The sequence below is a fragment of the Microtus pennsylvanicus genome, chromosome 6, assembly GCF_037038515.1.
Source record: "Microtus pennsylvanicus isolate mMicPen1 chromosome 6, mMicPen1.hap1, whole genome shotgun sequence".
Taxonomy (NCBI): domain Eukaryota; kingdom Metazoa; phylum Chordata; class Mammalia; order Rodentia; family Cricetidae; genus Microtus; species Microtus pennsylvanicus.
Window position 1 is genome coordinate 14,677,891 of NC_134584.1, and position 13,874 is coordinate 14,691,764.

General features: G+C 42.2%; 1 protein-coding gene across 1 annotated transcript in view; it reads left to right on the forward strand.

The window, feature by feature from the left end:
* Positions 1 to 13,874, forward strand: part of Fbxl7 (F-box and leucine rich repeat protein 7) — a 319,991-nt gene that overhangs the window by 81,432 nt on the left and 224,685 nt on the right. Inside the window, exon 2 of the mRNA XM_075975819.1 lies at positions 9,013 to 9,102. Within this exon, the coding sequence (XP_075831934.1) occupies positions 9,013 to 9,102 (90 nt within the window). The remainder of the gene's footprint in view (positions 1 to 9,012; positions 9,103 to 13,874) is intronic.

The window sequence follows — 13,874 nt, forward strand, 5'->3', positions numbered from 1 at the left end:
ATAGGATACCCCTCCTTTCCTCTTACTCCATTTTCTGTTGTTATAAAATCCAGACTGGATAACTCCTCAAGAAATTAAGTTTATTTAGCTTATGATTCTGGCGAGACCAGCCCCATAATCTTGTTAGTATCTGGTGAAGGCCTTTGTGATGCTCTGTGTCATGGCAAGATGTGAAGGGGCAAATGAGATCATACTAAAGAAAACCAGGAGAAACGACCACAGTTCCTAAAGCTACTCTCATGATTGCCAGCAGCGCCCACATGATCCTGTTGTCTGTCATTAGGCCTGTCTCCAACCAGTGTACTGGAGATCAAACTTCTGCCTTTGAGTCAGTCAAACCATAGCTCCTTTTGATATAGTATGGAGATTATTGATACCTGCTGCTGTTGATATACAATATTTATATATTATGTATGTATGTATGCATGCATGAATGTAGATAGATAGATGACAGACAGATAGTCAAAGAGCAAAGACCTATCCTTTTGCAGTGAACAGTTTTGACCATGTCTCTGCCCTTCCTTCATGGGGCAGGAAAGACAGGCCTGCACTGATCACGAAGGACAGGCTGCTGCCTGCTGACACTGGAGGTGATGTGTGACAGCTATGGAATTAGAGGATAGAGCAGACTTCCAGTCATGCAGGCATTCCTTGCTGCATACTCCTGTAGCCCTTCCCTTGAGGATTCGCTAGTGGAAGGGCTATGGTCATTTGGGTTGTCCCCTTGCTGCCATTCACCTGCTGGTTCTCAGAGATACCACCACTCCTGTGGAATGGGATTTCAGTTTCCCTCTATTGAGCTAAAGAAAATATCTCCCACTCCAAAAAAAAAAAAAAGAGGAAGACATGAGAGATGAGTAAGAATCATCTTAAGAGCAAGAAAATGTGGATTATCACTTGGAGACTAAAAAGATCCCACTAGGTTGACCACTTCAAAAGTCGGAGGTTCAAAGACACGACACTGAAATATTCTACCTGTGCTTTTGCAAATTAAATATATATTTATATTTGATTTGGATGTGAATTTTCCTCTCTGGCTTAGTCCTCAGCTGGTAGTATCATTTAGGGAGGTTATGGAAGCTGCCAAGAGAAGGGAACTACCTGCAGAAGTAGGTGATAAGGGCGTGCCGTTGAATGTTCTCCTTCTCAGCTTCCTGTCTGCTATAAAATAAACAGCATCTTTCTCTATGTTCTCTGTCATGATGCTCTGCCCACATGCTTGTTGCTAAGACAGCATCGATTGAAATCTTTGAACCATGTAGCACATTTAATTCTTCCTCAAGAAAGTTTTTGTCCTGCAGTTTGCACAACATGGACTTGTATTGTCTGTGGAGGTATAGGTATATATGTGTAAGTGTATACGTTTTGTAACTATGCATATGTATGTGTGTGTCACGTGTGGCTTTGTGTATGTGCGTGTGTGCATGCCCTTGTTATTAGAGGGAGAAAGATGTTCCCTTCAGTTTTAGGTGTTTCTGGAGCTTGTCTTCTGCTGGTGAAATAGTTTATAGTCTTCTCCGAGGGTGAATACAGTTTTAAGTGGAGGCTTAAAAAGAGCATGGAAGTGGAAATCTGAGAAGAATCTCTAAGCTATTTCCTTCAGCTTTCCCCTCCCCTGTTAGAGGTGAGGGGTGGATGTCAGAAGCATTGGGTAGCTGTCTCTGACCTTCTGCTGGTCAGGGAGAAAGTATGGGTCTGAGCTATGAATTCCTATGCGTTTGATTTCCAAATCTTCTCTGTGGTAGACTGTATGCATTATAAACCTTTTTTTTATCAAATCAAGGCTGTTTTGTTTTTTATATTTGTTTTGTTTCCATATATAGAATTTTGGCCATAGGTTATTGCCTGTATTTTGTTTTTGTTTTTGTTTTTTTTCTGACTATCCCATGTAAGGTTGGAAATGACGAGATCCTGATTGTTTTGCATTTGATGTAATATGAAACCTCTATTCCTCCTTCCCTCTTCACTCCTGACTGCTGCTAAGGTTGAAAGGAGGACAGCAAGGTGACCTAAAGCTGTGTAAAGAATTTTCAGGCTTTAGATTGATCGTCGATGACAATTAAGAAAAATGCATGGGAAGGTGTTTTGCAAAAAGGCTGGAGTCAGCAAGCAGCAGCCATTTTCAAGGGTCTATAACTGTCTAACTGTAGCCGGGGACCAGTCCACAAACAGCTGCAGACTCAGAGGTCAATGCTCACTGTACCCCTCACACTGATGCAAGGCCATGGTGGGTTTTCCTGCTCTTTCCCTACCCTCAACATTCTGCAGAAGACCAATTCGTAAGCCTGGCTCTGGGCCTCGGAAGCTGTAGGGTTCATCAGTCTGCCAGTTCTTTCCTGTCCTCCCCACCAGGGTGAGCTCTCCGGTATGGCCCCAGCTCATCCACCCTTGCTTCAAGGAGCAAGGAGTGGGGCTAGTTCTGCTTTCATGTCCTCAGGGTTGAGTCTCCCTCACTTACACCAATTAGCCTGCCCCAACAACTACCCCATCTATGATCTGCTGGAGCACATGAAGGGGCCTGACCCACAGACCCAAAGTTGCAGCATCTCCCTAACACAGGGCAATGACAAGATATCCAAGAAGAGTCCCAGTAAGGGCCCAATGTAATTAGTGTAGTAGAAACCAGAGGCATTGAACCAGAACAATGACTCTTTGTGGTAACACTTGCAAGTAAAGATACACGGACAAAGGGGTCCAGTGAGGGATTCATTGTGCCACACTGTAGCTTTCATGGTGAAATTTTAATTTCCCCTTTCTCTTAAATTTTGTTTTATTTTTGGGGATTTCAGGGGCAGAGGGTTACAAGAAGGGACGAGGTAACGAATGGGATCAAGATACATGACGTGAAAGTCACATAGAATAAAGAGAAAGTAAAAGAAAAACTCAGAAAGAAAACATCCTGACTGTGATGATTCTTGGAATTGTGTGTGGCACAGGATGTTGAAGGGGTGAAATCAATAAGAGAATCAGAAGAGGCCATTGCAGACTTATCCAGACTTAGGCTCAATGCCAGGAGGGCGTGCATGGCTTTGGAGGTTCTCTCAGGTCACACTCAAGTGGAAGGGGCCCCCAGGAACAGCGAGTGTACTCTTTCGCTGGAGCTCAGGCACAATTTTTATGGTGCATGAGCTACAACAGCTCTTCAGAACTCAGGTGTTTGTGATGAAATTAATTACTGGAATAAAACTGTAGTGATGCTATTAGCATAAGGATGACTTTGTAGTGACTTCCATCACAATGGAAATTCTGCATTCATGCACGAAGCCTCTAGCCGGTCCGTGGTTCTGATCCTCTCATTACTCTGTTCGGAATACCAGCTGGGAAACACCATCTGTCAGTGGCTGTAGCAGCAGCAGCAGCAGCATCTGTCTGTGTCAGCTGGCATCTGTGTTCACTCTCGCTGAATCGCCTGTAGGCCAGTAGGGGTGTGTGTGGCCAGGGGACTGGGCTCTGTCCTGATGCCACTAATGGAAAGGGGCTTACCTTTTCACTGTGAAACCATCTAGCCTGGGTACTATGTGCTAGGCACTGCCTTTTCTCATACAGGGCAACTCAAACTTCCTGAATTCAATGACGCTCTAAATCTTACCTGCTCGTCTTGCTTTCCCACCCATGATAATGCTGTCACACAGTGAAACTTGAGCAAGTGCCCATATGGCAGTTTGGAATGGGATTTTTCTATTTAATTTCTGGAATGAACTGTGTTCTGTCTCTTCTGCAGTTCCTGCCCTTTAGCTGCATTGAGGGCCACAAGAGCAGAGTGGCTTCTGAGCATCTGAATGGCGTTTGCACTAGAGACAGGGGCCACAGAGGGAAGGAAGTTACCTGATGCTCCAGGCAGGGATGAGAACTAGGCTGACACCAACCAAAGAACTTCTGGGACTGCTGGCAGCATGCTGAAGCTAGGAAGGAAGCCTGCATCAGATTCCCCTCAGAGCCCTTCAGGGGGACATGGTCTTGTCAACACCTTGCTTTCAAACTTGGAGCTTTCATAACTGTGAAATAATACACTTTATTTTATTTTTTTATTTTAACTCATCCAGCTAGAAGTAATTTATTGTGATGGTTCCAGGAAGCTAATGCAGACTACTATACTATATGTCCCCTCTGGGAATCTGTACGTGTTTTGGAAGTTATATATTACAAGCTCTAAGCACAATGGTTGTATAGACTTTGTTGAGTGAGCATGGGTATGAATGGTGCTTCTTAGAAAGTATCATGGGACCAGTGCTAACAGAATAGGATAAATCTCCACTTCATCCCTGTAACCGTTTGATACATGTATCGAGGGTCCGTAGTGTAGACCAAGCAGCCCAGGGATACAGATGTGAAGGAAACAGATGCAGAACCTGCCCATCTGGAGCTGGTAATCAGATGGCAAAAACAAAAATGATTTTCTTTCAATGTGTCTTGATTCTTATTGTTTGAAGAAACAGTTACGTAATGGGCTAGGACTAGTGTTAGAAATAAAACAAGAAAATGCAATCTGTGTGTCTAACTGTGTTCAAATACTGACCATTCCTTTGCCCTTGGATAAGTTGATTAAGAGCCCCATGTCCTTTCCTATCCCTTGAGAAAGAACAATACAACTCAATAAAAGGTTAAAAAAGAGCAGAATCTCAGAATCTCAGCTAAAAAGCTTCATTTGAAACAATCCTACTACCACTTATATTTAGTTATATTCAAGTATGTTCTCATGAGCAGTGAGGGAACACTCTGCCATCTGTCTCCTGCTGTATGTCACCGTTGTTTATTGTGTTGTTATTCTTGTTATCCTAATTTTTTCCCATTATTGGGATCAAACTCAGGATTTTGTATGACGTAGGCAAGTCATCTACCACTGCACCGTACCTCCAGCCATCACCCGTGATCCTTTGGGGTCTGTTTATTGGTATGGTATTTATTGCTGCTGTCTCTTGGTAATTTTGCCATTTAAAATGTGCCAGGCAAAGTTTTACAAAGATTTCTGGGTTTCCTAAAAGACAGACTCTGATGTCCCATATAGATTATCCTCATCCAGGCTTGATTTACAGTGCTGTTGGCCTTAAGTCCAATGTAAATGAGCCAAAAGCACATCAAACATGATGACTTTGAAGAGAAACACATATAAAACAAGGTTCTGCATGGATCTGTTGGTGAAAATGTGAGCTGAGGGCAATGCCTTTGTATTTGTGGTAGCATAAAATGTAACTACCTCAAGCTGTGAGCACCAACTGGGCTGGAGCTCCTATTATCTTGCATTCCTTAGCTGATGCCTTGAATTTTAATGTGTTTTCAAAATGTTTACTTACTGAAGAACATACAACTTCAATGGAGGCAGTTTTTCCCTAAAGGGAACAAAAAAAAATGTTTCTTGAGCAAGAAACCCTTGATCTTTTCGTGCATAAAGTAGAAGTATACAGTCAGCGTTTAGTAGCTGTATACAGTCAGTGTTTAGTAGCTGTCCATCGTAGCCGCATGTTGTGCTGGTGTGGGTGGGGAAAGTTAGCAAATGGAGGAATCTAATATTTCCTTAGAGGAGCACAATTTCTTAGAGATTCCGAAGCACAATTGAGACCATGGTGAATATCTAAGAAGGTGAAACATCTAACATATGAGGTTGCAACACACAACCCAGGTGCTGGCAGCCAGCCCCATATGGAACCATAGATAATATTATTACTTCACCCTTATTCCCCCTTTTAATTCATGAGCACAGAGAAGGTACACATACATTTCCAGTTGTGACTTTGAATTTCCTCAGGCATGTGGTATCTTTGGACTTCCAATGTCATGGAAATTTAAAAATGAACGCTTCTAACTCAAAGGAATGGTCATTTAAGGTGATAGATACTCCGAGTATCCTGATCTAATAATTACTCATTGTGTGCAAGTATTTATATAACAGATTAGTCCATTGACAAGGATGGTTACTATATGCAGTGAGAGTCTTAGAACGTGGCATCTAGGCTTCACAGCAGAAGAATCCTGCTGTAAGACTCTGACTCTACCAATAGCATAGAAAACCAGAACTCTGAAGTTGTAAACAATTAAATTAGACCAAATGAAGCTCTGCTGGTGGTCTACTTGGTTACAAGAAAGAACTCCCTGCCTGTTTTGGTAAAAAAACCATTTTTAATCTCAGTGCGTGGTAGGTAGAAGGAGGCATAATTCTGTGATTTCATGGGTAGGCTGATCTACATAGAAAGTTCCAGACAAAATTACATTGTAAGGCCCTCTCTACAAAACACCAAAGGAATCCCTGAGTTCTTTGTAAGGAGTGACAGATAGGTGGAGTTGATCCTCAGCCATCATAGAGCATCAGAGGTGTCTTCTATCCAGGCACACATTGGCTTTAGCAGCTAGTGATTTGAAATGCAAGAGAGACATACATAGATCTAATCTATATGAGTAGTAGAAAAAGACAAGGTCTCCTGAGAAAATTGGGAGCATGAGGACCTTGGGAGAGGGTTGAAGGGGGAGGGGAGATGCAGGGAGGGGAGCAGAGAAAAATGTAGAGCTCAATAAAAATCAATTAAAAAAGATTGTAAATGCAAGTTAATCTTAGCAAAAACCACCATTATATATTATGTTAAATTAATGCTGTTATGCTTTAATATTATGTGTTTTATTATTTTGTGCTCAATTTGTTATTTTGTTTTGCTTTTCTTGTTGAAACAGAGGTAGAACATATGGGATTTATTTCAAGTTTTCCATTTGCACATCACTAAGCAATAACATAATTAAAATAATTTAAGTCTATGTATTAGGTGGTGTACAATAACATTTTTGCCTTGTTAAAAGGAGTGTTTATGTTACTTGGCTTTGAAGAATAATCTAATGGACTCAGTGTCATTAACAATTTGAGCCAGGAGAAATCTTTCAGTCTAAGGACCTCCCCTACCAGATATAGTTGCAGAGAAGGGAGGCTCAGGGAGTGCGTGTCCAGGATTACAAAGTAAAGGAGATGTGTACTGAGGTCAGGGCGCAAGTTCACATGCTTCTAAGTAGGTAAGTGGCTGACCATGTCAGTCTTTCTCCAACGGCTCCAATCCAAGGGGTTGGTTAGACCCAAACCAAAACAGAGTTACCACAACATCTCACTTAATGCCGAGGGAAGCATTTGTGAAATGCAATCTAAATAGCAGGGTTGTTTTGGAGAATTAAGTCACAGTGAGTTGGGGGCAGTGGTAATGGGAGACAGCCGTTTGTCTTGCCTCCTCAGGTGATATTTATTCTCATCTACTTGGATTTTTCCATGACTTTCAATAGCAGTCAGAATCCCAAAACTTCTTACATCTAAGACTTTAGGTTGTTCTACTCTGTAAAATTCAATTATGAACTTATTCATTCAAGCTTGGCTTAGTCCGTACGCGCTACTATGAAATACCCAAGACTGGAAGGTTTACATACAATAAACCTGTTTCTTACAGTCTAAAAGCTGGTAGTTTAGGGTTGGGGTGCTTGCACAGTTGATTCTTGCTAAGGACCTGCTCCCTGGTTCTCATACTCTTATTGTATTATACCCTCATGTGACAGGAGAAGACAGGGAACTCTTTGATAAGGGCACAGTTGTCTTTTATGAGGACTACACTCTTGTGATCTAATTATCCCCCAAGCCCTTCATCACTTAAGGCTGTGTCCTTGGAGTTAAGAGTTCAACAGTTTGGTAGAAAGTAAATAGCCAATGCACTGGATATACCATTGGGCAGACTATTAGAAAACTGTTCTTGTTGCACTGTAAACTTTTGATCATACCTTGTGGGATGAAACAATTGCATCTTTAATATAGTTAGTGGGTTTTCTGTTACTGCAAAAGTCACTGTTATATAAGAGATTACAGCACAGGTAAATATTGCACAGTTGGAGTTGAATTCTGAGTATGCATTGCACAGGGTCCTTTGCCCAGGGTGGTACAAAGCTACAACCAAACTATTAGCCAGAGCCATGCTCTTTGTGGGCATCTGGGGTCCTCTTCTCTTTTCAGATGATGACCAAATTCAGTTCACTGCCATGTATGATAAGCCTAACCCTGACCTTAACATTAACTGAGAGTCAAGAACCACAGGAGCTCCTCTTTCCTCTAGATCCTCTCAAAGTACTTATTTCATTTGGTCAGGTCTACACAAGATAGGGTTCCTTTTGCTTAATTAATTGGACTTTAGTCACATTGCCCAAATCCCCTCAGCATTGCCATATTGTGCTAATTAAAGTTACAGGTATATTTATGCATGGGAATCTTGGGTATCAGCAAGGACATCAGTAACTTGGAGCATTTTGAAATCTCCTACCATGGATCTTAGGCCTTCCCCTGTGTGGAAACTCAGCCCAGGACTTAGGTAAAATCAGGTCGACCAGACATCTCAACTGAAGTGGAGTTCTGTCCTGTCTGTTGTAAGGCCTTTTGGAGCAACCCTGGCGTCCAGTGCCAGTAGCACCTCTGTACGGCTTATGGCAACCCAAAATGATGGCAAGTGTTCACACGCATCTTCTTGAGTAGAAAACGCTTTCTGGACTGAGGACCCCTGTTGGTCCAAAAACCCATGCCCTTGATTTTTTGTTATTTCCCAGAAAGACACGTTAAATCATGGAATTTGTATTCTTAAAGTGATAAAGCTATGTGGAGCCAGCGAGCTCTTGCTTCTCTGGTAATCCTTCACTCTAAGATTTCTTTATTTCCAGTGCTGTGCAGTGCAAAGTGTTAATGCAGTGGCCGTGCTCCGCACATGGACTTGCTCATTCCCATTTATCCCAACACGGGCTTATATTAGCACACTGGCCATGTCTTGTAGCCTTGTCTGAGTTTATAACTGGGCCCTGTTATAAGAGGGCTTTAGTTCTGCTGTGACGTGGGTCAGGTATTTCCACAAAGATATTTAATACATAAGTTAAAACCCTTTAATGAGCTCCAGCTTTCGTGTTAGAGCCGCTTACTTGGAAATGAGGGGCTTAGTGTGCAGCCGAGTAAAAGGCATGATCTAGTTCTGAGATTACAAGGCTCAGAAACTCTTTTTTTTTCTTGTTTTGCTCTAGGCAAAGGCAGCTCAAGCATTTCATCCGACGTGAGTTCAAGTACAGATCACACGCCAACCAAAGCCCAGAAGAATGTGGCCACCAGCGAAGGTAGGCACGTCTGGTCTTCATGTTTCATCTTTCTCTTTCTGAGCTGACTGTTTGAAAGATGAAGAGAATGTGGGAGATTGACCTCTAGCTGACTGCATGGGACTCTATCAGATCTTAAAAAGGAGCAGGCAGTGACCTCCCGGAGTTCACTTTGGCTGCACTTACTTCCATTGAAGTTGACTTGGTGGGATTTAAGTGTATTAATGTTGCGACAGATGCTATTATTTTGCGAAAATGTGATAGACTGACTCAAGAGAAACCACTATGACATCATATTCCAATTTTCCACTATGGTAAAGTGGTATGATATAAGAGCCTTTGATACAAGTTGAAAGTTCCTGCAAGAATGTGCAGAACAGGTGTTCCTTACGTTCAGGATGATGCTGACGAGAGGGTCAGTCACGTGTGGAGGACTGGAATTAATGCCAAAGCTGGGCATATGCCAAGATGCTTTGTTTAATTATTTAAATAATATGTGAAAGATGTTGTGTTAAAGGCGAACATTTATTCACCCACGCCTGGTCAAGGATTCCATAGCAGTTTCTGAACTGCATGCTGGAATTCAGTTGCTTTCCAGGAAGCTTTGAGCTATTACTTAATTGATCGAGGAATTATTTCTATGATATTTAGTAGAAAGTCGACCCAGTTATTTTGTTTTAATGTCAAACACAATGGATGTTTCCTCTCTGAATGAGAGTTCCCTCTAGATTAATTATTCAACACAGGTCGTTTATGTGCCATTTATGCCGAAAGGCTTTTTTTTTAAATCCGGGTCAGTTGATTTGCATATTTTATGCATTCTGATTTTCTCAAATGTACAGGGTGCTAAGGAAGCTTGTGTTGAGTTTTCGTTTTGGAGGCTGCTCTTAGCATCAGGAATTATGCTTACAGGCTGATGTTGGCCCTTTGAGTTCTTTATGTTCTGTCTATCTCTGTTGTAATCTGTGCGCTGAAGTTGATTCTTTTCCTCCACTGGTGATTCTTCTCTTCCCATGTGTCATCTGGTCAGGGAGCACAGCATGACCTTCCACAGGCTCGTTATCCTCAGGCCAGTGTATAGGTGACTTGGATGGCCGCATGGCATTCATTTGTGTTTAGACCCTTGTGTTGTTTCTAGTGCATCAGCAGCTCCTAAGGCAGATGGATTGGTGTGTTCCACTCAGCACAGCAAAGGGCCAGGTAGCAATCCAATTTTAATTTTCTGCTTGCTAGGTTAAGTGGGGGCATTTGATCACTCTTGAAATTCAGTGGAGGCAGCTGCGTATAACTGTTTGGTTATAGCCTCTTGCTTTTGGCAGCTCCATTCCTAGAATGCAGAGTGAAAATGACTTCCATTTATCCAGAGTGGCTCTCCTCAGCTAGAAATTCCTTTCATGAGATTCTCAATTCTTCCCACTAGGATATGGCATTCAATCTTGCCACACCCGTGTGTCGATGGAAATAGATAAACTTAAATAATTGGCGTTTGCCTGTGTTTATGTTTTCTCAATATTCTTTTTCCCTTTAAACATAGGAAATAGTGAACCTTAGATGTTTTGTTGAAAGAATTGAGAAAGGAGATTCTAGGATTTTGTGCATTTACAAACATTGCTCTCTATGTTTGAAAAGAAAATAAGGAAACTCTGGGCACTTCAAGCTTTCTTTTCTTTGGTTTTTCCCAAAGAGAGGCGCTGTTTTCCACACCAAGGTTTTATATATTTTGTCATGATTTCATTTTTGACATTATGAAAATAATAAGACTAAGAATTTTGTATTCTTTTGAAACAGAATGGGTTAAATTAGTGTGGAGTTCCTTTCCCTATCTTAGGGGAGAAAACCTAATCTCTGCGGAGATGTCATTTATAGTTGGAGAAGTAAAAAATAATAAAAAGGAATGTGTTGACCTTTGCTATCTGAGAGAGTTGGAGGAGGGGTGTAAAGAATGAAGATCCTTTTTGTCTACATAGTTCTGGTCAGTGACAATTTAAAATATTAAACTATAAATGCGGTGTGGGCATTTCCTTCAGGGACGTGTACACAAGGGCCGCCTGCCACACAGATGCTCCTGCACAGGCTGGTGAATAGCCAGGGCTAATTTACTTCCCCACACAAATGACAGCCTCAGGCTCCTTCTCAGGATGAATGATTAGGGTGGCATATTCTCTGACCTCCACAGGTGGATTTACCTGATGTTGTGTGAGTTGCTTCCTTCTGGAAAGTACCAGGTGACCCTTCTTGGCAATGCTCCCATACAGTAACAGAAGGCAGGCACCAACTTCCTACAGAGACGACAGAGGGCTCCTTTAAAACTATCATCTGATTCTTTCCCTATCATTGTTAAAAATATGTTTAACCTTAAGTTAAAAGAATCACATGCACACGTGTGTGTACAATCACACACTTGTGTAATTGCCCACCGAAGCCGAAGACACTGGATTCCCAGGACCTGGTGTTACAGGCATTTGTGAACCACAGCATGTGGGTGCTCGCATCTGAACTCGGGAGAGGAGAATGTCCTCTTCAGGGCTGAACCATCTCTCCAGCCCCACTGTGTAACTTTCCTTGAGAAGGAAACTGGCGAGAGTGGAGCTGACTGTTCACAGTGGTTTGTGTGTTGACCGTTTCCTGATTATTTACCTCTGTCTTTGTCAACATTGCATCCAGCGAGCACAGGCTGACTCTCAGTTTTATGATCTAGATTGATTGGTAAACAAATAATATACATTATTAATTTCCCTGAGATCTTGAGAGCATTAACAGTTGGGTCACAAACATCATACGGTGGTGCTGAGCTGTCGCAGGTGGGATGGGGGAGGAAATGAGAGGATTCTATTGGTCCTTGATTTTTGTTGTTGTTTGTGGTGATGGGTGTAGATATCTGTGTGAGTTAGAGTCTGACCTCTGTCATGTCGCTAATGGAACCGGCTGTGTTCCTTATTAGAAAACACGGATTCTACTCTACCGTGTATGGTGGGATAAATTGAGGACATGGTGCATGTTGAAGAGAAGGACACACATCTGTTTAGAGAGGGACATTCACATCTGCATTTAAGTTGGGTGAAGGATGATAGAGCAGGTTTAACTCTAGGCAGACACAAGGGCAATCATTGAGATGACCATGCTTTTAAACTGTACAGTGGGGAAGGTTGTAGAGGGAGCTAACACTTCTGCAGAATCCTGTGCAGACCACAGTAAAAATAGCTTGAAATTGCTGCCTCTAAGCCTTGAGAGGGCAGCAGGAAGTAGTCAGACCTACTCTGGAGCTTTGGCTGTGAGTGGCCTGGTGTGCCCAACGAGTGTGTAATGTCTGCTTGAAGATGGCACAGCACAGGATGTGCTCCATGAAATTTGTTAGTAAAGTTTGTTAAATCCATGAGAAAAAGCATCTTTTTAATCTTTGATTTAGAGGTTCTCTCTGTTGATTAGGCTGACCTTAAACATGTAGCCTCTCTGCCTTGCTTTCCCAAGTGCTAGCATCACAGTATACACTATAACACTTAGCTAAGAATGCCATTTAATAACCACAAGAAATGTTTTCATGTAAACATGGTGTGTATCTTCATTGTGGCTCAGACACACACTCCTAAGACATGGCTGGAGGCATGGAGTGCTCCATGATAAATGATAGAGTTTTTCTTTATAGCCCATTATATTCAGTATGATACTTGAAGCTCATGATTTCCTGATACTATAGGACAGTGGTTTCAACATTCCGTAGGTTGTGACCCTTTAATACAATTTCTTATGGTGTAGTGACCTCCAACTACAAAAGTATTTCATTGCCACTTCATAACTGTAATTTTGCTACTGTTAGGAATCATCAGTAAATATATGCTGGATATAACTTTGTGACCTTGCCAAAGGGCGTTTGACTCACAGGTTGAGAGCCATTGCTACAGGGGGGTTAGGTTCAAGTATAGAAATCTCCATTTTTCATCCTCCTGGCATAATTTGCATGCTAGCCTTGCAAGTCACAACACCTCTTCTTCTTGTTCTTCTCCTGGAAGTCATTCCCATCTTTTCAGGTGTTCTATCTTAAAAATAATGACCGTTGACCACAAACAGTAAAAAGTCACATCTAATGTTTGGATTGAATGGGAGTGCACACCAAGCAGCCTTGAGCAGAGTCAGTGGACTGTAGTGGAATCTCCTGGAAAGCTGGCTGAGTTTTGCACATGGCATGAGGATGTGGCTTTATAGGTGACATCTCAGCAAATCAGTCTTTCTCTTGCTCTGGAGTAAGATGAAGTTAGTTCAGCTCACTGTGCTTTAAACACAGCCAAGTCAACTATTGCTCCCAGGGACTGGTCAAGTGTGGTGGTTGTTTTGTAAATGTTGACTATGAGGCTAGTCACCTGCACAGTTCTAGGATTTTGAAGCTATAGGGGACTGTCCAGTTCCTTCCTTCCTTCCTTCCTTCCTTCCTTCCTTCCTTCCTTCCTTCCTTCCTTCCTTCCTCCCTCCCTCCCTCCCTCCCTCCCTCCCTCCCTCCCTTCCTCCCTCCCTTCCTTCTTTCCTTCCTTTCATCTTTTAACCTATCTTTCTTGGTTAACATGTGAAGCTGTTTAATTGGGTTATTAGAAATTTAGCCCAGCAGTTTGTGAGGATACGTCCCATTTGTCAGAGCGAACTGAGATCACACCTATCCATGAAGCTGAAGAACAACTTTGATCTTGGGCAAAATCTGTGAGTCCAGAGCATTGTGATCAGCTGTGCTCTGTTAACTGGTTTTTCCATGTGGAAGATCTCTCCTTCCTGGTGCCTGACATGCACAACTGCTTCTTCTTGAAGGA